Genomic DNA, 27459 nt, shown 5'->3' with positions numbered 1-27459 from the left:
AACTAATCTACAGTGTCAGAAAACGAATCAGTGTTTGCCTAGGGAAAAGGCTGGGGTGGGAGGGAGGAGCTACACAGGGACAGGAGGAAATACTAGGGGCCAGCAGACATGTTCATTTTCTTGATTGAGATGATAGTTGTACAAAGTTATGTATGTATGCCTTTTTAAAATATTTTATTGTGGTAAGAACAGTTAACATGAGATCTATCTTCCACAGATTTTTAAGTGTACAATACAGTGCTATCTATAGATATAATGTTGTACAGATCTCTAGAACCTATTAATTTTGCATAATGAAATTTTATTCCTTTTGATATCCTCCCCCTAGCAACCATCATTCTATTCTTTGCTTCTATGAATTTGACCATTTCAGATACAAATATTATAAAATCATGAACTTTTAACATGTGCAGCTTTGTCAATTATACCTCAATAAAGAGTTCCGGGAATTACTCAGAACTGTGAGGAATAATAATTGTAGTTAACATCTATTGAGTACTTATTATTCATTTTTTTAAGATTTTATTTTTATTAGAGGGGCGCCTGGGTGGCTAAGTCATTAAGTGTCTGCTTTTGGCACAGGTCATGATCACAGGATCCTGGGCTCGAGCCCTGCATCAGGCTACCAACTCGGCGGGAAGCCTGCTTCTCCCTCTCCCACTCCCCCTGCTTGTGTTCCCTCTCTTGCTGTCTTTCTCTGTCAAATAAATAAATAAATAAATAGATTTATTTTTATTAGAGAGAGAGCACGCAAGGAGGGGGAGGGGCAGTAGGCGAGGAAGAGAGAGAGAAAAAGAGAGAATCTCAAGCAGACTCCGTGCCTAGCATGGAGCCTAAAGGGGGGGTCTCGATCTCACAACCCTGATATCATGACCTGAGCTAAAACCAAGAGTCAGACACTCAACCAACGGAGCTACCCTGGCACCCCTACTGAGAACTTACTATGTGCCAGGCACAATACTAAGCATTTTACATGTATTAATCTCATTCTCAATGCAACCTATAATAGAGGTATTATTCTTAACCTCATTTTATTTATGAGGAAACTAAGGCATAAGAAATTTATGATACTTGGCCAAGGTCCCAAAGTCTTGTAAAAGGTGGAGCAAATCATAATGTACAATTCCTCTCATAATAATATCTCCAAAGTATTCAGTGCTTCAGGTAGCAGACCCTGAGTTTGTGAGTTTGACATTTGACATGTACTATACTTTATCATTTAATCCTCATCAGCACTATGAAGTAGGTACTGTTCTACAGATGAGGAAACATGCACAGCAGAACTAAGCAACATGCCCCAATTTACATAGCAAGTAGTGGAGGACACGTATTTGAACCGAGGATCTTTATCCACCAGGTGAGTCCCAGTGGAAAATAGGTTGAGAACCAATTCTTTGTTTAGATGTTGGGCCTGTGATGCGTGCAGATGGATCTGATACTTGCCTCTGGCAGGTCACTATTTGCCTGATCCCGAAGACAGGCATTTTTTGCATGGATCCCTCACTGTCTTGGTTTAGCTGCCCAAACTGGATAGTCAGATACCTACTACAGCTTGTATTACAGTGGAGACTGCCAAGACTTCCTACCTGATTAATCACCTCTTTGCCCCTCCCCAGTACTTTACAGATAAGTTGGTTCTCCCAGGTCCTTGCCCCTAAGTATCTGGGTCTCTACGAGTCCTAGTTTCCTCTCCTTAAAGACTTTGTGTTACTGATAACCATAAAGCCCCCTAGCAGAGTGTACATAAATTATGACAAAGGCCAGTTCACAAACCATCTTATTTGGATTTAAATATAACCACTTTCCCTTAGATCCATTGATTTATGTTGGCGTTGGAAATTCCATGCACAGTTGAGAGCTGTGAATGTGGAATAAAGCAGTTTTATAAGCCACACTCCCTGCTGAAATATCAAGGGTCTGGATTACATTCAATGTCTTGATTCTTTCAAGCACCCACTCAGATAATTTTGGAACATAAATATATCCCCTCCCCTTGACCCCATTCCCAGCCTTGGAGCTACTTGTTCTCTCTGGTAGCACAGTACTGAGTGTCAGGGCATCAGTTCCCTTAAACGATCAGAAGCAACCAATTCACCTTTTTTGCTCATTTACTACTGCTGTGTTTGCTCCACTCCTGATAGCTCCTGTTGGTTGGGATTTGATACATCTTATATACCATTTACCCCTGACTTTGTTCTTGCCCTTCAGTCAACATCTGGTTTATCATTCCATTCCATTTATTGCTACATTTAAAACATGCAGTTTAGCACTTTTAAAACATCTGAATAGAAGAGTCGTTCTTGAGAAGGAAGTTGGAGTGATACAATTCAATATACTACTACTATTCCTTTCCTTCATTCAGTGCCATGTCCCTTGCTGGTACCTTGTTTTTCTCTTTCCTCTGTCTTATAACCCTTTTGCTTATGACTTGTTTTCTTCTACTTCAGTGGTTCTCAAACTTTAGCATGCATCAAAATCACCTGGAGGTCTTGTTAAACCATAGATTGCTGGATTGGAAACATAGAGTTTCTGATCCAGTAGGTCTGAATTGCTGCTTGAGAATTTTTAGTATGAAGAAGTTTCCAGGTGATGCTGATGCTTTTGATCTAGGGACTATACTTTAAGAACCACTGTCCTAGCTCAACACTGTTTATGTTAACCACCTCTCTCCCGACTTGTCTTCTGAGCCCTTTTTTGTGAATTGCCTTGATGTGAAAAGCTGGCAGGTGTGGTTACAGATCCTGATTTGCCATAATCACCCAGGGCCAAGTCTTTAAATTAGAGCCAATGATCTTGGGTTACCCTAAAGGTAGAAACGCACTGTGCTCTTTAGAGGTAAGAACATAGAATCAAGATGTAGGATTTATGTTCTGGAGCTCTTGAAACATATTTCCAAAGTGTAGTTCACTGTCCAAATTAAGCTAGTTCAGCATTCTAGTAGTAACAGTGAGGAAGAATAAATTTAGAAAATGAAATGAAATTTACTCCTGAATAACCAAAATAAATGTGGTCTCTCCATATTCATACTCATTTTCTCTCTGTGTGTCATTATTAATATGGACATGTTTATATAAGTATATATTAACATGATAAATAAAAGATTTGTCTATGTGTGTATTTGTGTGCTTTGTGTATGCTTTTTAGTATACAAGGATATATCTAAGCAATCCTTAACTTATGGTAATTTGCATGTCATAAACCTCTAGCATTTAGAGTAGGCTTCTAGCACACAAATAAAATTATGGAAGTCAGTCTACTTTCTGATACATTCTGAGTACTGCTCCCCATAGTTCTTAGTTTCAACTTGGCACCTTGGACTTAGTCTCTACCCTATATAGACCCTCTACTCTGTATCTGGTCACAGGCCAACACCAGCAGAGACTTTCATGGAACAAGGACTGAAGGGTTTACATTACTACATCTGGCAGGATGGGAAGGATGATGAACTAAGAAAGGAGGGAAGAAAGAAGAGAGACAAGTAAAAGAGAAAGAAGCTGACAGAGACACAGGTATATGTTAAGATCAAGTATGCTCTATGAAAAAACTAGACTGTTTTTCTTGTTTGGCTGGTGAACTGTTTCTGAAAGCAATCTCAGAAGTGGAATTCTGAGCAATGTTAGCTTTATTTTAACATATGTATAGTCTTTCAAATGTGTATTGTTTCCGAAAAGAAATCTGCTCACTTGTTTCCTGATTTGTCTTTAATGTCACCAAAGACCTCATCCTTTCTGATTTTTCTGCTGGCTACCATCTCTTCAAAATTAATGTACGGTCTCTGTGTTATTGCACTTTCCTGGATCCCATCCTACATGTCTGAATTTTTTTCTTAGCATCCAGCCATCCTACATAAAAATATTTCTCCTCTCAGATTCCCAGTCTGCATTCTAGTATCATGGTATCGTTACCATCCCTGTCAAAATGAACTGAAATCTCAGAACCTACCATGAGTAATAAACTGCTAAGCTATATCCTTGGATGACTACTTTCCCCTTGTCCACACTTAAAATGAGCTTTCAACAAACTTCTTTGGTTTTCATAACCCTCCCCACACTCTTCCTTGGTGATCCCACCTACTACATCTTCAACTAATATTGCTATGTAAATGACTCTAAATCATCTATCTCCAAGCTTTTTCAGAAACACAAGACCTAATGTCTAATGATGTCTTCATCTTCGTATTTTGCAGGCACCTGAAATGTGGCATCTTTCATATATAACAGCATCATATTTTTCAAAATTTATCTCTCCTCTTTGATTCCCAATCTGCATTGCAAAATTATCGCTCTCCGTGTAACTCAGGTTTGAAACCTCAGAATTATCTTCTACTTTTCCCATTCCCTTATTTACTATATCAGGTCATTAGATCCTATAAATATGACCTGCATTCCCATCTTACCATTCTTTCTTCTGCTGTTCTAAATCATAGTCTTATTATTGCATGTCTATCACTGAAATATCTTATTAGGTGTCTTGGGTCCCTTGAACAAGCCCAACTCAATTATGCAACTCATATCCACCAACCAACAAGTTAATTTATGGATGCCTCCAGGCTGTTTACCATTGATTTTCCTTCCTCTGTTAAGACACCTAGTTATGATCCTGGCTGTAACTTGCAAACTCTTGGATCTATAAGGCAAATCTAACAGGGACTTTAGACCTTTGTGCTATGTTTATTTTTTGACTCTTGGTTTTTCTTAGCAGATTTTTGCCTTGGCTCGCCTTTCTACCTCCACCTTTTCTGGACTATTTTGGATATCTGCAGTAGGTCAGGTTCCTATAACTGGCAGTCAGGTTGAGCCAAAGTACTCATTCTCCAATAAGAGAATGGCTTTTGAAAGTGGTCTCCTAATTTATCTCCTTGTCTCCAGTTTCTTATCTTATAAACCATGCTACACACCAATGCCAGAGCATTGTTCCCAAAATACAGGTCTGTCTAATCATGTGTTTTTCCTGTCATATATTTCTGGCAACTCTCCACAGTTATAGAATAAATTCAGAACGGCATTCAAAGTCTTCCTGCTTTGGCCCCTCTTTCCCAGCTTTATCTCCCACTATACAATCATAAAACCTACCTTCTAGCTCCATTAGATGACTTATCAATTTCCAAACTCAGCACATTATTTTCCTTTCTCTAAGCTTTTGCTCATGTTGTTCCCTCTCCCTCAAAAGCCCTTTCCTCTAATCTCCAACTTTTGGGGTCCTACTTATATTTAAAGGCTTAGATTTTCCATGAAAACTTCCCCATTCTTGGGGCACCTGGGGGGCTCAGTTGGTTAAGTGTCTGCCTTACACTCAGATCATGATCTCAGGGTCCTAAGATTGAGCCCCACATTGGGGGTCCTGCTCAGCGGGGAGTCTGCTTCTCTCTCTTCCTTTGCCTCCTCCCTCCTGCTCGTGCTCATGCTCTGTCTCTTTCAAACAAATAAAATCTTTAAAAAAGAAAACTTTGTTAGAAACAGTCAAAAAAACTAAGAGGCACCCCACAGAATGGGAGAAGATATTTGCAAATGACACTACAGATAAAAGACTGGTATCCAAGATCTACAAAGGACTTCTCAAACTCAATACACGAGAAACAAATAAACAAATAAAAAAATGGGCAGAAGATATGAACAGACACTTCCAATGAAGACATACAAATGGCTAACAGACACATGAAAAAATGTTCAAAATCATTAGCCATCAGAGAAATTCAAATCAAAACCACACTGAGATACCACCTTATGCCAGTTAGAATGGCAAAAATTGACAAGGCAAGAAACAACAATTGTTGGAAAGGATGTGGAGAAAGGGGATCCCTCCTACATTGTTGGTGGGAATGCAAGTTGGTACAGCCACTCTGGAAAACAGTGTGGAGGTCCCATAAAAAGTTAAAAATTGAGCTACCCTATGATCCAGCAATTGCAGTACTGGGTATTTACCCCAAATATACAGACGTAGTGAAGAGAAAGGCCATATGCACCCCAATGTTCATAGCAGCATTGTCCACAATAGCTAAATCGTGGAAGGAGCTGAGATGCCCTTCAACAGATGACTGGATTAAGAAGATGTGGTCCATATCTACAATGGAATATTACTCAGCTATCAAAAAGAACGAATTCTCAACATTTGCTGCAACATGGATGGCACTGGAGGAGATAATGCTAAGTGAAATAAGTCAAGCAGAGATAGACAATTATCATATGGTTTCACTCATTTATGGAACATAAGAAGTAGGAAGATCGGTAGGAGAAGGAAGGAAAGAATGAAGGGGGGCAAACAGAAGGGGGAATGAAGCATGAGAGACTCTGGACTCTGGGAAACAAACTGAGGGCTTCGGGGGGGGGTGGAAATGGGATAGCCTGGTGATGGGTATTAAGGAGGGCACGTATTGCATGGTGCACTGGGTGTTACACGCAACTAATGAATCATGGAACTTTACATCAAAAACCAAGGATGTACTGTATGGTGACTAACAAAATAAAAAAATATTACTATAAAAAAATAAAAAAGAAAACCTTGTTAAAAAAAAAACTCTTCCCCATTCTCTTCCTCCTATATATTTCTATAATATTCTTTTGCAGTCAGATGAGTTCTTGTCAGTTGCCTTGACAATATCCTAAGCTAAATGAGATCATGAATAGTGTTATCATTCACTTACCCTTAGCACCATGCCCTGGACATATTTACCCAATATTTGTTAATATAATTAAAATTATATGTATAAGTCCTAATATGCTAGCTAAAATATAATCTTACTACTTTATAGTCCTATATCATATTTAATCATCAAAAATAGTGTAAAAAGAAAAAGTAATCTAATGACAGTTATATACTATTGTAGGATCACATATAGAGCTTTACCTGCAATGGAAAAGCTTTATTCTATAGATTTGGGATCAAGCTCAGCCTTGTGTATTTTAATTTGGCCACTACTGAAGACAAGGCTTTGAGGCATTCTGATGGTGTAAAATAACATGCTGAAAGATTAAAGGATGAAAATTTTGATGCAAAGCAGGGTTGGTTCATAGGATTTAGAGGCAGGTCTGCCTTTATATAATATCAGGGTGTCAAGTGAAGCTGCTAGTATTGATGAGAATGGCAGCTCACATTAGTCTTTGTTTTGGAGGCAGCAGAAAGTCAGTGTTACAGGGTTATTTGTTAAAAATAAAATAAGAGCAGCAGCAAAACAGATATCCTTACATCTATTACTCAAGAAATCACCCAGTGATTAAAAGTCTTTCCCAAAAATTTTCTTAAAAATTCATGTGCATATCTTAAAGAAGATTTTCTGAATGAATCTGATGCCAGTATAGATGCACATTTCAGCTTCTAATATGTTGGAATGGAAGACTTAAAAATAAATAGGATAGGGGCACCTAGGTGGCTCAGTTGGTTAAGTGTCTGCCTTCAGCTCAGGTCATGATCCCAGGGTCCTGGGTTCGAGCCCCACATTGGACTCCCTGCTCTGTGGGTAGCCTGCTTTTCCCTCTCCCTCTGCCCCTCCTCCTGCTTGTACTCTCTCTTGCTCTCTCTGTCACTACCCCCTCTCTCTAATAAATAAAATCTTAAAAAAAATAAAATATAATAAAAATAAGTAGGATAAGAACTATGTATTCTCCACTACTGTATGAGGTGATATACAATTTAATGTAATTGGTTTCTGGGTAGTCCTGTTTAATTAGTTTATAAAAACTTCTAAGAGTTGTTCTGGTACATAATGTATACTTGATTAAATATGGTGTTTGTGGTCATTTCCACACATCAGGCCCATCAGAAAGAAATTCTTCTATTTTATCATTGTATAGGAAAATCACGTGAGAATATCAACTCTTTGGAATTTTAAGTAGGTATATGCTTGTCATTGTTTGTATAGCAGGGCAGGTGGCTTAAACAACTGATTTGTATTTATGTCTGAGGAACTAATAGGTAATAATGAACGAATAAAAGTTGATGTGGAAAGGATGAACCTTGAAAATACTATTCTCAGTGAAAGAATCCAGTTACTAAAACACCATACATTGCAAGATTCTATTTATGTGAATGCCTAGAATCGGGAAATCTAGAGAGACATAAAGTGGATTAGTGGTTGCCTTGGGTTGGGAGGGGTGTGGTTTGGGAGGACTGTGGAGGGGTTATGGTTAAAGACAAAATTCTTTTTGGTGTGATGAAAATATTCTAAAATTGATTGCAGTGATGGTTATACAACTCTGTGAATATATTAAAAACTGCTGAATTGTATACTTTAAAACGGTGAAAAGTATGATTTGTGAATTATATCTCATTAAAGCTGTTAAAATTAATGTGGGAGAATATATAAAACAAAATAAACCTATTTTTTTAAGAGATAGACAGTACATGTACACTTTCAAGGAGGTGGAGAGGCAGGAGGAGAGGCAGAGGGGGAGGGAAAGAGAGAGTAAAGTGGGGCTTGATCTCACAACCCTGAGATGATGACCTGAACCAAAATCAAGAGTCGGACACTTAACCGACTGACCCACCCAGTTGTCCCAAAATAAACCTATTTCTAAGACTTGCCTAACTATTGATGCCTAGATATGAAAACAAGTTAATATTTACAGATGTCAAACATGTCCTCTTTAATTTTCATAATTAATTATATTTTGAAAAGGTCAGAAAATAAACCACAGAGTAAAAGAGACAATAGATTTTAGTTGCATAATTTTAGTCTCACTTTTGAACTACATTTATCTCCAAGAGACTGTTTATACATCCTAATTTTTTCTTTTTCTTTTCTTTTTTTTTTTTTAGATTTTATTTATTTATTCAACAGAGATAGAGACAGCCAGCGAGAGAGGGAACACAGCAGGGGGAGTGGGAGAGGAAGAAGCAGGCTCATAGCAGAAGAGCTTGATGTGGGGCTCGATCCCATAACGCCGGGATCACGCCCTGAGCCGAAGGCAGACGCCCAACCGCTGTGCCACCCAGGCGCCCCTCCTAATTTTTTTCTAAAAAAACCCTCAACTTCTTAAATAAATAGCATCCCTATTAATACCAATGTGTGTTTCTCTGATCCACACAGTTTAGCAAGCAAACTGAAAGTTCTTCCCTCACTGTTTATTATTATACCTCTCTTACTGACTTATAGACTCGACAATTACCATTTATGATCTGTTAAGCCACTCTTAAAATTGCTTTGGGGCTTTGGGACTTTGGTTAACAGGGAAGTCTGTTCTTTGTTAGAAGCATATTTTCCATATAAAATTCAAAGGGTTGGTTTTCAGTATACTGTATAAAACCATAGGTGGCATGAACATGGGAATTCTCAGTCTCTATTAGTCTCAACACTTTCCCCAAAAGGAGCAATTGGCACCATAGTCTTTTGGACTAATTTTTGTGGGGCTATGTTTTAGCTGCCTGGCTTCCAGACCCAATCCCTGTAATCATCACAACGGAATACATTAACCTTTACTTCAGGTTAGTGACCACTATTGGTCATTATTTTTTCCAGGCCTTTTCTTGTCTACTTTTCCTCCACTGGGACCAGTCTTGTTCCTCGTCAAGAGAGGATTCAAGGAGGAGTATTTCAATAGTTTCTGGTTTAGCATCAGGTGGACCTATCGCTTCTGGTCCTACTGTGATCTCACAGACCAGTTAAACAAACCAGGTGTCTTTGTTGCCTCTTTTATTTGCCTCTATCTGCCTCTCTTTGTAGATTTCATCTGTTACGCCAATTTCTTTAGGCCTGGTGCCCTGCCTTGTTTAGCAGTGTCTTGCCAGACCTCTTAAGAGATTACTAATTTGTTTCTTAATCCCAATTCCCGTTAGTGGATTCCTGCTTATCTGCCTATCGCTTGCCACCAGACTGGATTCTATTCTCTGTCTGCCTGCCTGCCAGGATATCCAATGCTGGACTTCTAGAGTCTAGCTGTCTGCCTGCTTACTGCCTATTGTTACACAACCCTTCTTTCTGCTTTACCAGCTTGCCCAGACTCTTCCTGTTGGTGACTACAGGAAGCTTCTTAGCTTTCCTGTCCTGCTGTAATTAGTCTCTTTAGTTTTTGTGTACCAGGTTCCTTGGCATGGCTCTGTCTGCAAATGACAAATACCTTGAGATACCATCTCCCAGTTTGCTACTAGGTTTTTATTTCCTTGGGCCAACATTTTAGTAATTCTTGTCTACTCTTTCTTTTCCTTTGTTTCCTGTATATAATCTGTGGAGAGGAACAGTTTGTTCCTTTACTTTTTTAAGTTTTTATTTAAATTCCAGTTAGTTAATACAGTGTAATATCAGTTTCAGGTGTACAATACAGTGATTCAACACTTCCACACAACACCTGGTGCTCATCACACCAAGTGCACTCCTGAATCCCCATCACCTATTTAACCCATCCCTCCACCCACCTCCCTTCTGGTAAAAGTTTGTTCTTTCTAGTTAACAGTCTGTTTCTTGGTTTGCCTCTCTTTTTTTTTTCCTGTTGCTCCTTTCTTTTGTTTCTTAGATTCCACATATGAGTGAAATCATATGGTATTTGTTTTTCTCTGACTTATTTCACCAAAATAAAAAGCTTCTGCACAGTGAAGGAAAAAATCAACAAAACTAAAGGGCAACCTAAGGAATGGGAGAAGATATTTGCAAATGACAGATCTGATAAAGGGTTAGTATACAAAATCTATAAAGAACTTACCAAACTCAACACCCATTGTGAGTTCAAGCCCCATGTGTGGCATGGAGTTTACTTAAAATAAAAAACTTTAAAAAAGCCCAACACCCCAAAAACTAATAATCCAGTTAAAAATGGGCAGAAGACATGAACAGACATTTTTCCAAAGACATACAGACGGCCAACAGACACATGAAAAGATGCTCAGCATCACTGATCAACAGGGTAATACAAATCAAAACTACAATGAGATATCACCTTATACCTGTCAGAATGGCTAAAATCAACAACACAATAAAGAACAGGTATTGGCAAGGATGCAGAGAAAGGGGAATCCTCTTACACTGTTGGTGGGAATGCAAACTGGTGTAGCCACTCTGGAAAACAGTATGGAGGTTCCTCAAAAGGTTAAAAATAGAACTACGCAGTGATCCAGCAATTGCACTACTAGATAATTACCCAAAGAACACAAAAACACTAATTCAAAGGGATACATGCACTCCAATGTTTATGGCAGCATTATCAACAATAGCCAAATTATGGAAACAGCCCATATGTCCACTGATTGAAGAATGGATAAAGAAGTGTGGTATATATATATATACAAAGGGAAATTACTCAGCCATAAAAAAGAATGAAGTCTTGCCATTTGCTCTGACGTGGATGGAATTAGAGTGCATTATGTTAAGTGAAATAAGTCAGAGAAAGACAAATACCATATGATTTCACTCATATGTCAATTTAAGAAACAAAACAGATGAACATAGGGGAAGGGAAGGAAAAATAAGTTAAAAACAGAGAGGGAGGCAAACCATAAGAGACTCATAACTATAGAGAACAAACTGAAGGTAGCTGGAGGGGAGGCGGGTAGAGGGATGTGATAAATGGGTGATGGGCATTAAGGAGGGCACTTGTCAGGATGAGCACTGGGTGTTATATGTAAGTGATGAATCACTAAATTTTCCTCCTGAAACCAATACTATACTATATGTTTACTAACTTGAATTTAAATTAAAAAGAGGATAAAAAAGTTATTCTGCATGCCACTGCCAGACCAGCTCCTTACTTCTTTTATAACATTCCTGCTAAAGATCTTTACCTGTTACTACCACTGTGTCTTACATTCAAATCTGTTTACATTCTGGGAAAATGCTAGGGGGACAACCATGTTTCCTACTATTATTCAACATCTATGTTCTCACCATTCTACTCAAGCCCCACTGGCCCCTCAACATCATTGGTCAGTATTGTTTCCAGACCATTCTATATGTTGTCTTTTCCTTACTTCCTTTCTTAGCTTTGCCTATTCATGTCTGATTTCTGCTTCATACCTCAGCAGCTCAAGTTCTACCTTCTCCTTGAGAACTTCTTCATCTATTCTAGGTCCAACCAATCTCACCCCTTTACCATGTTATGTTGAATTTAGAGTCAGCACCTCCAATTTAGGCAGCTAATTTTCTCTTACCATTTCACAAATTTGTTGTTTGCTTTCTCAAGTAGATTTTATAGCTATTGATGGCAGAGATTTTCTATTTTACAGTCTGTTTCGTTGCAAGTGTTTGTGTACCATGGATAGCACATTAGCAACTGGTAAATAGAAGAATTATGTCAAAATAAGGTGGAAGTCCAGTGGGTTCACATGTGAATTTTCTTAGCACTTTAAGTTTTGAAGTGATGAGGAGGAAGCTTTCTCACAATTAAGCATAAATCCTAGCAATATATGAAGACTTTAAGAAAAAAAGAAGAATCTTGCACCAGACTCTGCCCCTTCAGTATGACTAGTTCAGTGGCTTCAACAACATATAAGTTCCTTACATTAAACTATCTGGTGAAGCTATGACTAATGATAATGAAGCTGTGAAGACATTTCACCACAGGTTTTAAAAAGTTGGGTACTCTTTAATTAGATTTTAAAAAAAGATTTACTTATTTGAGAGAGAGATAGAGGAGAGAGAGAGCACAAGGGTGAGGGGAAGAAGGAGAGGGAGAGGGAGAAAGAGAATCCCCAGCAGACTTCCCGCTGAGCCCAACACATGGCTGGATCTCAGGACCACGAGATCTAGACCTGAGCCGAAACCAAGAGTGAGAGGCTTAACTGACTGTGCCACCCAGGTGCCCCTCAATTAGATTTTTAATTCTGATGAAGATAATATCTATTAAAAGATTCACTTGCCCTTGAGGATCCACATCAGGAAGGAAGAAGCATGAAGGCTACCAAGCATTGAGGGGTGTGATGCTGGAGCAAATGCCAGTGGAGATTTAACCTTGTTGGTGTTTTTATTAGAATAGTTACTGTTTTCATTAATGCTCTGATTATAAGGTTGCATTGGATTTCAGTGATCTTCCCTAACCATGTTTCCCTAGAATCCCTGTTTTTCTCAGTGTGTAATTCTATAGAACAGGAGATTCTTCAGGAAGACATATATAACATAGCAGAATGTCTGATATTTTTTTTTCTGCACAATATCTATTTTGGTGTTGGCACATAGTACATGCTTAATAAATACTTGTTTACTCTTAGGCAAACTTTATATCACAAATGTTTTTCCATGACCCTAAAGGGGGTTATTTCTCATTTTTGTCTAATCCATGTTTCCTTTCATTTCTTTATTAATGACCCAGATTGCTTAGAAGAGAACATTCAGGAAGAGACACAGAAAGCAAGAGGGATACTATGAGGCTCATCAGAAACCTCTGGGGTAACAAATGACTCTAAGGTCAATTTGAAGAAAGACAGAGCTTAGCAGCCTTTTATCTTTCTTTTCTCCTAGGGCTCAGTTTTTAATGTTAACTGGATGCTAACTCATGAGAAGCCAGAGGGAGAGACCACAAGGTCAGCGGGTCTAACATTAACTTTTGATATCCCAACTGACGTTAGTACCCTTCTTTTTTCAGCATGAGAGAAAAGAGGTCTCTCCAAACACCAAGCTATCTGTGCGTCCCAGGAAGGTAAAAACAAAGGAATATAGGTGCAGTGAGATCAGCCCTAGAGCTGTACTTGGTGAGGTGTCTGGTTCATAATCAGTGGAAAAATCCTTGCAGGACAGTAGTGGTTTCTTTCATGTGTTAGCTTCCAAGAGAGACCAATGACCCTGATGTAGGAAGGAAGGGTGTTTGTTTAATTACTATTTACATTAACTGAAGAAAAATGCTAAAAACCAAACATCAAGAATTAAGACGGGGCTGAAATAATCATAGCAAAGTCAAATGTAAGCCGTATCAGGAAGAGACTTTTTCACTTTTTGTGGTAAAGATTATGCATCTTTTACACATACCTCTAATTGGCTTTCAAATGTAGCTTCACTTAGCCTGAGGATAGTGAAACCCAACCTTATATTCGAAATAATGTCAATCCATTTTCAAGTTTATTGACATACTCCAAACAGAGGTAATTTGTATTACAACGCCTTCCCCTTTTAAAACCACACCGATGAGACCTACAAGTCCTTCATGATCTGGAAGCTGCTTATCTGTTCCACTTTTTCTCTTGGCAACAGAAGCCTTCTCCCCCAGATGCCTCCAATCTCTTAACCATAGGGTCTCTGCACATGCTATTGTCATTTCCTTTGCCTGAAATGCTCTTCACCCTCTTTCTTTGCCTTATAATTGCTCAACACAGTTTTGTTTAATATGCTTTCCAATAGCCTGAAAGCCTTATAAGAGCAAGCCATATCTGTCTTGTTCACTATTGTATCCACAATGTCTAGCACAGTACCTAACACTTAGTAGGCTGTCAAGAAATACTTACTAACTTTAATTATACCCTTAAGACTTAGGTCAAACATCATTCTCTTTGGGGAGGTGTCCTGGAACATTGACATTCTGGTGGTTTACCTCCCTCATGTGCTCTATGAGCTCCCTGTTCATATCTGTTTTACTGAAATGCAGTTTTTCAATGGTCTGTATCTCCCAGTAGACCATGAGGTTCTAAAGGGCAGAAAGTGTGTCCACTTCATTCTTTTAACCCAGAACACTCAGTATAGCACCTGATATACCCTAAGGAGCTTGATAAATACCCACGGAGCAGATTATTGAGCCGTGTTTGAGTTTGGGGGATTCTCACCCACATCCACATCTCTTAAACAGGAATTGGAAGAAAGCATTGGATAAACAGTCATGCCTTTCTGTAGCATGCATTTTTACTCAATTTTGCAGGAGGGGAAACATTTAAGTAATTTAAATCACGTATGTGTTTGTGTGCATATAGTGAGTTGAATTCAAAATACACATCAATTTTTAAGATAGAAACTTAGACAAAGCAAATTTACCTTAGGGCTCCTTGTCCACCCTGTCTGGGAGCATGTATTTCCTCTTCTGTGCTGTTTTTGGGTAGTTTACCACCTGCATGATTAAAAAGAAAGTTAGCGACAATGACAAAGCCAGGATTAAAACTGTTTTTAGATATGTTATGTTCTTCTCACTCTACTGTCCCAGTTAACTGCCTCATCACATCTATAGCATGGTCTAATTTATCATAATGCACGCTCAATAAACATGCTCATAAACAAATTAGATTCAGCATAGTTAAATTTAGGTTGAAAAGGGGAGGGCAAAAGAAGTCGTGGCCGTTAGATATCTGACTAACAGGCATATGGACATGTTAATAGACTTAGCATCTGAGGTTACCTTTCAGGCTTCTCTAACATATGTGCTTTTATTCTATCGTGGTGGTTCATTCAAATCGTGCTCTGTCCCTGCAATGTTCTCAGTGTGAACACTATTTTTAGAGGGCCCTGTTTAAAAAAGATGTTAGAAATATAGCCTCGGCCTCTTCCTGACAACCCAAGCACTAAAGACTAACAATGCTTACAGTACCCTGCTACTGCTGCACAAAACACCTAGCATTTGTCTGGAGATTTACGTTTTAAACAAAGCTTTGACACACATGATCTTACTCCCCACAACAACCCTAAACCTAAACTAGTCCCAGAAACTGAAAATAGCACTCAATCCAATTGCTAGCTCTCTATAGGTGCTTTGGTTAAAGAGCCTTAACTGCTCCCCCTTCCCCCAAGATTAGTGGATGCCTTCTGCTTCTACTACCCGCAGCATGGAAATAAAGGAACGACTGTACTGCTTGGATCGCAAAGCAATCATGGCAATCCAAAGCACCCCCTCTGTCCATTTTGACCCATACAGTCTGTCTAGGCAATTAATCAGCGCTCCCAATGGTGGTTTTCCTATAAGATTTCAGCTGTTTTACCAATCCACCCCTCCCACAGAGCCTAGCAGGACCACACCCCCAGCAAGGCCTCTGTGGGGAAGGTGCTCTGGCCTACACTAGCAGAAGCTGATATTCAGGGAGACCTGCCAGTTAAACTCATACTTGAGCCCTTCTGGACCTCAGTTTCCCCATCTCTAAAATGGGCTATACCTCCTTTCTCTTGACTAGTTCCTTTCCATTTCACGCTAGGCCCCTAGGAAGGGAAATCAGTGCCTAACCGCAGCTTCAAGTCCTCTGCTATCCTCTGGCTCCCGTCGTTGCGCTGGGCATGCTCAGTAGCTGGGGCCCGCTCGGCACTGGGAGTAGGAAGCAGCTTTCGGCGCCCAGGCGGCTGACTGCGGGTACTTTGATGAATCACGTGTGTCGAGGCCCTCTTAAAGAGATAGGCACCTACTTTCCCTCCACCCTAAACACCGCCCTCAGGGCGGCGGCGCCAGCGACCGCGGTAACTGCAGCTGCTCAGGGGTAGGGCTTGCCCCAGCGCCGAGTAGTGGCAACGGCGTGTTGCGTCGGGGGTGCCTGGGAGCCGGGAACCTGAAATCGGCAGCTCCCCAGGCAGACACACTCTCACACAGGAAGAGGTGATACCGAATCAGCTGGGGCAGCGGGACCACCCCGAGGGGCTTCCCCAAGTTGAGGAGAGGTGGGGTTACAGGTCACAGGTGATAGGGCCGGAGAAAGATGGAGCAGCCCGGGGCGGCGGCGTCGGCGTCGGGAGCGGGAGGCGGCAGCGAGGAACCCGGTGGGGGCCGGAGCAACAAGCGGAGCACGGGGAACCGGGCCGCCAACGAAGAGGAAACGAAAAACAAACCCAAATTGGTGAGTGCTCCCGCAGTCCCCGCCGGCCTTGGGTACAGCGAGAGCCCCGGGATCCTCCGACTGTTGCGCACGGGGGGACCCGGGGCCCCCTTCCAAGGCTAACCGCGGTCTCGCTGTGCTACTCGGGGAGCCGCTAAAGGAGCGGCCAAGCCGAGGCGCGGAGACGGCGCGGGGGCGGAAGAGCACCCCCTTCTCCATTTAACCCCTTTCTCGCTCTTATCATTGCGGGAGGCAGTGCGGAAAGGAGAAAGGCCCCACCCCAACTTGGGGAGACTCCCGAGTACTGGGTAGGGTCTGTTGTTTGTCTAACTTGTGGACACGAATCTCCGCGATTCCTTTCCTTCTCCCCTCAGTCAGTTGCTGGGTTTTGACTCTTAATGCTTAGTGTCCGGGCAGGGGAACCTCTCTTCTTTTCAATCCAAATACTTGGAAGCCCACCCACAGACTTGCAAACTAGCCCCGCTCTTAAAAAAACCGCACAGCGTAGGCTCCTCGTCTTTCTACTTTACCAGAAATCTAAGGAAGAGTCGCCTACGTGCGCTTTTTCCCGTTGCCTCTTCCATGTGCTCTCACAAGAAACATTTCTTTGTAAGTGTGGGGCGAGCGTGGGAGTTTGAGGCTGGGTGAGGTACCACCAACTGTTGTGTATATAATAGAGTCATTACAGTACTTCCACTTAGTTGATTAAGAACGCTCAAAAGCAGTAAGACTGCCCAAGTTTCATTGCCCTGAAAGTGTGTGAACCAGTGGTAGCAGTCCATTTCCTGCCACTGACTTAATGTGCAGAGGAATGTAATCTATGGGGCCTGGTATTAGGTTGGGAAATACTGGAGTTTCCTCAACTCATCAGTTAAAAGGGTTCCTCTTTTTTTTTTTTTAAAGTTTATATGAAAATGGTTTAATAGTGAAACTTAAAAACTGGTAACGTTAACAAAATAGATTAACTACATTGTATTTTTTCCAACCATGGCAAATACGCGGACATTTATCAATAAAGTTTATAATTTGGGTGGCATGAGGGAAAATAGTTTTCCTGCACAAACTCAGCAAGTAAATCCTGTTTGAAGGTTCTGCCTCTAACTCTGAAGTACAAGCACATGTTGCATATTTAGTTTTCGTTTTTAACCAGCAACTAAACAATAGGGGAGGAGACAGTGACATTACTAAAGCCTTTTCTTATGGCAGCTGATCGTTTGGTCTGTACCTGTTGCACTTCTCTCTCTTGCTTCCAATTTGCCTTTCAATTATGGGTTGCCCATACTGGAAGACAATGGTCATAGTATTATTTCAGGAAATACACAGATTTCCATTGTGTGGGAAGGGACCTAGTGGGGTAGAATAAAATGAACAGTTTAAAGTCTCATCAATTCCACCCTAACTTGAGGCAAATTGAGAACTTGGTTACTTGATATGTCCTGTTAACCCAGTATTTAAAATTAAGAAACAGCTTTTTGTGAATTGTCTATGCTGGCAAAGGGTTAATGGGTTTAATAGGTGCCCCCAGCATCATGAAACTTAGAAAAGTTTTGTTAGTGTATCACCAAAGTTTAATATATTTAAAAATTCTGATGTGATTTTGAAATTTATCAGTTTGCGGTAAAAGAGTGATCATGCTTCCTTTTTTATTTTTATTTTTTTGACCCAGTACAAAACTGTGATTTAACAGTGATTAAAAGTTTAAGCAAAAATAAAAGTGAACTCAGGGTCCACGAATAGTTTAGTACATCCAGCAAGAAGCTTCTACTTTTAGGAACTACACTTTCAAGAAAGCACTTACGTCTGTTAGTAATAACACCTTGATTATATTCTTCCTTTCCCTTTGGTATTTGTCCTGTTTCATCTTTTATGTTTTACTTGCTTTGACGAGGTAACTAGATCCTTATGAGATGGTATCACTTTCACTTACTAGCTAACAGCATTCAGTGTTGAACATAGCTTGACATAGTAGAACACGTATTTGAATCCAAGAGTTTGTTAATAGCAACTGGAACTTCCTTTTTTTGCTCAAATAAACTTTTGAGACTTACATGATTTTACAAGCAGATATGTCAGAGTTAATAAAAACAAATTTAGGAAGACATTTCAGCACATTTTAAGGCAAGCAAGTTGACCAAACACAAGACTTGATAGACTTTTTTTTAAATAAATGCCTTACTTCATTATTTTAAGTTGTCTTACTGAAGTGCTCAACATGTTCTTCTAAGGCCTTTTAGGATGGAATTCATCTGGAGTTGTGGTGTAGATTGTAAAAGAGAGCTATATGGTCGTAGGAATTATTCGTGTAGGTGATTGTGGGGGATAGGGGTTCTTAAGCTCCTGAAATTGTATGAAAAAATTTTAGTGTATGTAGGTACATTCATTTTTCTGGGTCTCATAGTTTTCATCAGTTTCTCAAAGGCACCTGTCACCTATAGAAGACTAAGAACTATTGGGTTACCGAAGAGAGAGAGTAAAGGAAATGCCAGTTGATTCCACTCCAAGTTACTAGGGAGAGGAGGAGGTCAGCCATGAAGGGAGAAGGGAAATAGTACTGGTCACACAGATGATTGATTTGAAGATTATTCATCTGGGAGTAAAAAGAAGTTAATTAGATAATGTCTATATATAGTATTAGCTAAGATGAAAGTTTCCATTACATAGAAAAAGTAACAGTTATAGTGAAGTCATTAAAGTATGAGGCTTGTGATTCAGTTGTTTTCATTTAGTTCGTCATTGTTCTGGAAAACTGGAGAAGGAAGTTATGTTTTCTGTTGAGAGGAATTACTTTAATTTATATCTCAACCTTTTGATGGGTATTAGAATTTTTTTTGTTGGCTATTATAATTTTTTCAAAGTGACATTTTAGGACTTTAATGAGATCTGTTTAAGATTAAATAAAAATTTAACAGAACTTAGTTTAATTTTCTACATCTGTGAATCCTCATAATGACCCTTTTCAATTCTTTTACTGAAGGCAGTCTTGGACTTCTCACATTTTGAATGATGCATTAGTAGTAAAGCTTTGTATTTTATGTAACTCTTTGGTTAGGCCCAGATTGTAGCATGTCATCAAGCAGCATGAATCTTAAATTAATTAGTAATTTGGTGTCAATCGTGTAGTGTATTTTGTCAAATCTAGTAGAGCTCTAGAAGTATTATGAAGGAGCTGCATCTTGAATCCCACATATTTAAGGCAATGATTTGACCATTAAAAGAGGCTATTGTTAAGGTAGAACTAACACCCCCCCCCCACACAATGGTGTAGAGTGGCTTAACATTCTTAGATGTTTTTGCATTTTGACTTTGTGTTTCTGTATGATTCCTGAAGCCTTTGGTTCTTTAGATAGTGGAGTCAAATTAGTAACTTTATGTAACAAAAGTTAATTTTTTGGTTATTGTATAACTTCCTGAATATTTGGCTTGGTTTTTTAATTGGATAAATCATGTTTTGATTTAATTGATAAAGTTGAGCCCACTGAGTTCATTTATGCAACAAACATTTACTGCACACCTACTCCATGCTAGGCATTCTGATGGTTGGTGATACAAAGATGCTCCTAGTCTAGTGGGGGCGACAGGGAAGTTAATGATTAAAGAGCTGTGTGATAAGGAATCGTAGGAATATGCATAAGAGGGTGATATATTGTGGAGAGGCATCTAAATCTAATTGGATGCTTGAGTGTGACAAGGAAAGGCTTGTCATAGTAGGTGATACTTGCACCAAAGCTTGAAAAGTAAGGCATTAGTTGAAGAAGGGGAAAGAAAGGCATTTTTAGGTTCAAAGAACAACATATACAAAGGTAGAGAGATATGGTAACATGCCTAATAAAGGAACTGTGTGTAGATGTTAATGGCTGAAACAAAGGGTACATATGGTGGACCTGCTAGCAAAGAGAGAGTCCAGATCATGATAGATATTTGTATGCCATTTTAGAGTTTCAACTTCCTTCTGTAAGCCACAGAAGGCCATTGAAGAGATTTAAGCAGGTGACTGGCCTGATTGGAATTAAAGAAACTTAATACAATGGTGAATTTCTTGGAGAGGTGTGCCAGGATGGAGGCAAGAAGACCAGTTAGGAGGAACAGAGTGGCATAGGAGTTTGATGTTTAGAAACCTGGATTCCAGTTGCAGCTCATGTACTCATCCATTTACTTGTTCATCTATTTACTAGGCATATTTCTCTGCTCTTCAGTTTCCTCCTGCCACTCCATTGCCTCACATCCGTTGCTGAACATCTTCACCAAATTTGAAATATCCACCTGATTTCTCCTTTATAAATCTCACCTGCCTTTCACAGCCCAGCTTGTGTCTCAAAATTCCCTTATACTTTCTTTAAAACTTCACTGATTACTTCAGCTTATCAAAGGCTTTTCCTTGTTCTGAACTCATAACTATTGTGAGCCTGAATGTTACATGCTGATTTTGTATCTACAGAGATTTTAAAGTGCTTCTGGGCAGTGGTCCCACTTTATGCCTGTTCTTGAAAACGTTGAACACCAGTGCTTGGGTGCAAAACTACTCAGTAAATGATTATTAGCTGGGAATTCTTTCCCTATAGGTCAGTCATTTTGAGAGTGTAAATTGTTGAAAATAGGCTTTTAAAAAAATACTCCATCCAATGAACCTATCTGTACATCCCTCTGTGTCCTTTGTCTATTTTGAAATTCAAGAAACTTCTTGTCTGGGAGAACTCCTCTATCCCCTTTTTTGTTTGGATTCCTGTGATGACAGAGCCTGAACTTCCATGCAGAAAAAAAGTATTAAAACTTATGACCCAAGAAACACTTTATTGTTACTAGTAGGAGACTTCAGATTATTGGCAAAAGAATACTGAATGGAGGACCAAAGGACCTGGGTTCCAGTGTTTATTTTATCTTTCATTTGCTTGTGATCTCTGATGAACTGTTTAAAGGCGGGAGTTTGAGCCCTTTCATTAACATCTGCCAGTTGGACATAATGACTATCTGATTGGCTTTACAAGATGGTTTAGATAAAACACAGGAATGAATGAGATAGCATTTAGAAAATTCCATATTGCTATACAAATACACAGCATTACTATTAACCCCCTATGTTACCTGAATCAAGTGTGATTGTGGTTGGATGGTTTAATGGCTTTCTTGCAATTTGATAGCTCTAATATTACTGTGGTATAAAGTACCATAATATGGTTATATGTTGATTGATTCCTTATTCCATTTGTCCATTTGGAGGAGTATACATTCTGACCTTTTACTGATAATTCTGTTGGATGTATATAAGATGTGAATTTAACGTGTTTTTTTTTTTTTTTTTTACTGTAGGATTTTTTAAGAAGCAGGGTACCACTTTCTTTCAGTTTATCAATTTGACACATTTAAAATTTTTGTTAAAAAATGTTTATTAGGGGCGCCTAGGTGGCTCAATCATTAAGCGTCTGCCTTTGGCTCAGGGCGTGATCCCTGTGTTCTGGGATTGAGCTCCACATCAGACTCCTCCGCTGGGAGCCTGCTTCTTCCTCTCCCACTCCCCCTGCTTGTGTTCCCTTTCTCACTGGCTGTCACTCTGTCAAATAGATAAATAAAATCTTAAAAGTGTTTATTAGAGGGACGCCTGGCTGGCTCAGTTGGTTAAGCATCTGTCTTCATCTTGGGTCATGATCCCAGGGTCTTGGGATCCAGTCCGGCATCTGGCTCCTTGCTCAGTGGGGAGTCTGCTTCTCCCTCTGCCTGCCGCTGGCCCTGCTTGTGCTCGCGCGCTCTCTGACAAATAAATAAAAATCTTAAAACAAAACAAAATGTTTATTAGATATCTTTGGCATTCTGCCTTGCTGTGTAGCTTACTGCTGTTCTGCAAATAAGGAAACTGAGTCATTGATATGTTAAGGGGACTGGCCTAGAGATAAGTTTAAAATCTGTCACTTCCATTGCAAAAGGTACTTATAGCACTGAGTTATTACACTTTAGAGTCTCTGAAAGTGAAAAATTACTCAGTCTCTCTTTCTGTTCCTTTTTGGAATCATTAGATTTATAATCCACCTGGAGTTTACTCCAAGTACCAAGACCTCTGGCAATAGCAGTATGTCATTGAAGTGAAATCCTATTCTTTGCCAATCTGGTCCCAAAGAACACTTTAAATAACAGGATACCCTGAAAATTATGCACACATAATATATGCTAATTTCCATGAATCAGCACGTTTGGTTACATATTACTGGTTATCACTAGCACCATATGGATTATTATTGAGGACCCAACTTTCCCCTATTCCTGTATTCAGTCTGCCATGCAGAGGAGACCAATTCCTTCTGTCAGATTTGAGGTGTTTGATATGCTATTTTGTCTCAACTGAAGAGACTAAGATGATGGCTAGGTGACTTGAAATAATAGTTATATACTTGATATCCAAGTAGGCATCTTGGGATACCCATTGTCTTCTTGTAGGAAGACCGCTCAAAATTGATGCATATAAAGGAAGGTTGAGATATATTTTTACATAGCCATTTATTATGACTGTAAGTAACAGACATGAACTCATACTAATTTAAAACTTATTTATCTGATTAGGTTGAATCTGTTTCAGTCTGATTGACTTATTCTGGGTATAGCTTGAGCAGACATTCAAGTGAATTCTGGTTTTTGTTTGCTTTATGTGAGGTGGCCTGGGGAAAGGGTATTTGTGCCTTTCTCATGAAAGAATGTGGCAAACAAAATTCTTACTAATCACCACTTACACAGGCTTTTGTTTAATGAAGGTTTTTCTGTATTGCTTTGGGGAGAGTAAGCTACCAAATACTGTCAAATTGTCCACCGGTCTCTCCTGTTAAGGCTCTATATAGCAGTGCCTGCTTCATGTGAGAAGCTTCTGGGTGGCTACTCATGCAGGTCTATGTAGGAATCCAAGACTTCATTAGGAATGTATTATTTCCCAAAGGCTATTGATTAAATCACCTGGTAATTCTCGTGGTCACCCAAGGGAGAAAACAGGTACAGTCCTAAATCTATTTGTCATTCTGGGATGGATACCCACATGCTTTGGTAAAGAGTTGGTCAAAATTATGAGGAATTTTTGTCTATCCTTAATTTGTCGATCTCTCACCTAGTTAAAAGTAAAAGAGATAAAAATAAAGTTGTCACTTTATTTGTAATATGGGCTAGTTAATATGGCCTTTTTTGTAATACATAAAAATTTGCAAACATATTAAAAAGTAAAGAGGTTATTATAACGAATCACCATATATCTGTTACCCCCAGTCTAGTAGTTATCTAGATTTTCAGCATTTGCTTTACCTATCCTTTATTTTTTCGTTGCTAAAGTATTTTAATGCAAATCCCAGATAGATATCATTTTGCTCCTACATATTTCAGTGTGCTTCTGTCAAAATTACTTTCTTTTAATGTAGCCACATTTTTTAATGTAGCCACTGTTGCATCTTAAAAAGTAATGTATTGCTTGGTATCATCTAATACTTAACTCTTATTCAAATATCCCTAATTGCCTCCAAAAATAGAGTTTTAATCTAATGTGTGCCTAATTAATATACATATCACCGAGCTCCTTAAACAAATACAACTTAAAGTTAATGGTAAAATGTTTTTAAAGATTTATTTTGAAAGACAGTGTGCATGTGCGAGTGGGGGGAGGGGCAGAGGAAGAGGCTATTCAAGCAGATTCCCCACTGAGCGTGGAGCCTAAAGTGGGGCTTGATCTCAGGACCCTTAAGATCATGACCTGAGCCAAAACCAAGAGTTGGATGCTTAACCAACTGAGCCCTCCAGGCACCCCAAAGTTAGTGGTAAACTTTCATTTAAAGTTACTCCACATAAAGTGCTATCACAAAGTATCAGCTCCAGTTAAGTTCACGTCTGTCTTTAGTTCTTTTTTTTTGAGATTTATTTATTTTTGAGAGCGAGAGCGTGTGCGAGTGGGGGGGGGCAGAGGGAGAGGGAGAGAAGAGTCTCTTAAGCAAACTCTGCACTGAGCACGGAGCCTGATGTGGGGCTCAATCCCAGGACTCCAAGGTCATGACCTGAGCCAAAATCCAAGAGTGAGGCGCTTAACTGACTGAACCACCCAGCAGCCCCCTCTGTAGAAGTATCTGGAAAGGTTGTCTGTGCAAGTGCGGAGAGACTCCATAGAACAGCTACTATGTGCCATAGAAAAGAGACCAAATTAAGACTTTTGGCTCCACTCACCGGTTGGGTAATCACTCATTCTTCATTTTGCAATTTGTGAAGTGGGGTGGGGTTTATGCGTAAGTATTTTCTTCCCAGAGAAATGTTGTAGATAGTTGGGCAAAGGAAATTTGTTCTTGAGTTCTTGGATAAAGGGTTCATATAACTCTTTGATACACACACACAACTAAGTGTATGTTACTAGCTCTAGTTTTAATTTCAATACGAATGCCAATTTGGTAATCGAGGTGTGTTTTTTAGCCACTTTAATATACTCTAGGTTGCTGAATATGGGTAATTGGATGAGCAAACCTTTACAAAGAACTTTGAACTATTAAGTATTCTTATTTAGATATTTGTGGGATTAAAATTGAAAATCAGGCTACACTAATGTGGTGGTGGAGCTGGGGATGGGTGGTGTGGGTAAGTATGAAAAATCAACTTGGGCAAAAAGCCTAGACTCCACACAGATTTACTAAAGAAATTGTGTAACCACTACTTTTCAGAGAGCAATTCAGTGCTGTTATTATACAGGAAGGCATTAGGCATATCATTTCTTGAATTTTGGATTCAAGTAAATTTAGACTAGTAATCCATTTCCACTCGGCAACTTCTAGGCTATTTACTGATCCAGTCAGGTGGTAACTTTCCTCCAAACAGGAGATGAGTGATAATTGTTGGGCTGGGTCGTTGTTGTGGCATGGGTTTTGTTTTGCTGAGGGGAGAAAAAGCTATGGAGGTATTATTCTGTGTGCTTTGAAATCCATCATTGATAAAATTTCAAATGCTTAATAGAATATTATGCTGGCTGAAGCTGTTTAGGAAGATGCTATATGTAGAAAGCAAGACCTTGTATAAACTATACACTTATATTTTGAAGTTGTATGTGTAATGGAGACCTGGGCCACTATGCTCGAGTATGTGAGACCACGAAGGTCACATCACTTACCAAATCATGTGCTCAGTCCCAAGACTGTTATCTTCTGGGGGCTGTTTTTTGTAATACACACAAAGGTGCCACATTGGCTAGCAACTGCATTTAAACTAGATTTATTATATTCCTTATATCTTTATTTTGTGTATTTCATTCTCATACCTGATAGGAAATTCAGCAAGGCACAGGACTTAGTGTAATGTCTCACTTAGAATAAGTATTTTCCATTTGTCATTAATTCTGAAAAAAGAATATAAGGTGTATATCTATGTAATATGTTATCCTAAACCTGACTGCATTTGCCTTTAAATGATTACAGTCCTCAGTTGTAGAGGGCTGTGTTCTTGAGGACCTAGCGTACAAGTTCAATATGTTGATTACTTTCTCTAACTTAAGGTTCCTTCCTTTATGCACTCCTTCCAGTGATTTTCTTGACATTATTGTTCCACAGTGCTTCACATGGTTACAGATTGTACAGGTAAAACTGCATTTTTTTAAAAGTTTGTGTCATAACATCTATTATCATTTATGTTACTATAAGGCAAGAACCTATAGAAATTTAAGATGGGTTAAAATAAGTTTGGCAGAAGCATTTCCTCTAATGTGCCTTACAGTCTAGTACCTCACATTACAAAATCAGTGTTTTCCAGAAGAGTCAGTGTGTACATAAAACATTTGTGAGTAGAAATAATCTTTTCTTAGGCTGACCTCACAGCTTGTTTTTCACTGGCAGTGTATTAGCTTACATTTTTCCTCCCCTTTGGTTGAATAGCTAATGGTCTTTAAACAAGCTATTAAAGGGAAGAATGATTTTACAGTGCAAAAAAAAAAAAAAAAAAAAAAAAAGGCCTGGATTTTCTCCATGTTGGTGGTTTGGCTTTTCATGTATGTTTTGTCTCTGAATTCTTAGGTTTCCTTTGTATAGCCTATACTTGCTTAATCAAGATGATCTTGTGAATTTCTGTGAGATCAAAATCTTCTATCTTTATATGGCTGAGTAGGTCTGAGACCAAATAAAATTTTAAGGGGCCATATCTCTGTATAATGGAATTGAGGCATTAGTTGTACTTTGACGTAGGAGTTAAGCAGGGCTCTGGGCCCAGTTTATCGCACTCTTCCTACAAGCTTTGCTGTAGCTAGTTGTGGATCAAGATAAGTTACATATCCCTGCTTTCACCCCTCTCCCTTTAAATAATCTGTTAACACTTGCATGTTTCTAACTCTGATCATCTTACTCCTTGTTGTTTTTACTGGTTTCTGTGAATATTATTAATGGTGTATCCTATTGCTTGGCCACAGAAATAACATGCAGAAGGATGGCCGTTGGATATGAAATCAATTACTGAATATGACAGAGATTTATTTAAAAGCATTTCCCATCCACACCCATCATCAATCATGCTGCCATAAACTAGTAGATATTGCATTTTGATCCTAGTACCACCACTGTGTTTTCATGATTCCACATTTTATAGAATCTAAGAGTATTTCATAAGCTGTACAGAGTTGAAATAAGCTAAATAGGGTATCTAACTTATTAAGTTTTATTTTAAGAGTTAATTTCTGGCAATTTAAAGAGGTTGTATAGAAAGTAAGCTGACTACTTTTTAAAATGTAACTCTGGGCAAGTCATTTATCTTCTCTCAGGGTGTCAGTTTATTCTGTAAAATAAGGGAGTTGAAATAAACCGTCTTTAAGGTTCCATTCAGGTCTGATGTACAGGGTGGGGGGGCGGGGGTCAAAGG

At 39.2% G+C, this 27459-nt stretch overlaps 1 protein-coding gene and 1 long non-coding RNA gene across 5 annotated transcripts in view; one reads left to right on the top strand and one right to left on the bottom strand.

The window, feature by feature from the left end:
* The window catches only part of LOC103673018, a 30751-nt gene extending 14644 nt beyond the window's left edge, over positions 1-16107 (bottom strand). For all 3 annotated transcript variants that reach the window (XR_571280.2, XR_005834800.1, XR_571282.2), the window contains exons 1-2: positions 15979-16107; positions 14873-14945 (exon numbers count right to left, since the gene is read on the bottom strand). This is a non-coding gene — a long non-coding RNA (uncharacterized LOC103673018). The remainder of the gene's footprint in view (positions 1-14872; positions 14946-15978) is intronic.
* Positions 16108-16199: 92 nt separating this feature from the next.
* The window catches only part of DIAPH2 (diaphanous related formin 2), a 1070037-nt gene continuing 1058777 nt past the window's right edge, over positions 16200-27459 (top strand). The window contains exon 1 of one of the 2 annotated variants that reach the window (XM_040630182.1): positions 16200-16647. In XM_040630182.1, coding sequence (XP_040486116.1) covers positions 16510-16647 — 138 coding nt within the window. In that variant the 5' untranslated portion in view covers positions 16200-16509. The remainder of the gene's footprint in view (positions 16648-27459) is intronic. The other variant, XM_040630183.1, reaches the window with a different exon arrangement.

This window comes from Ursus maritimus, assembly GCF_017311325.1.
Source record: "Ursus maritimus isolate PB19 chromosome X unlocalized genomic scaffold, ASM1731132v1 scaffold_X1, whole genome shotgun sequence".
NCBI lineage: Eukaryota > Metazoa > Chordata > Mammalia > Carnivora > Ursidae > Ursus > Ursus maritimus.
The sequence above is the reverse complement of the archived record's forward strand: the minus strand, read 5'-3'. Positions and strand labels throughout refer to the sequence as shown.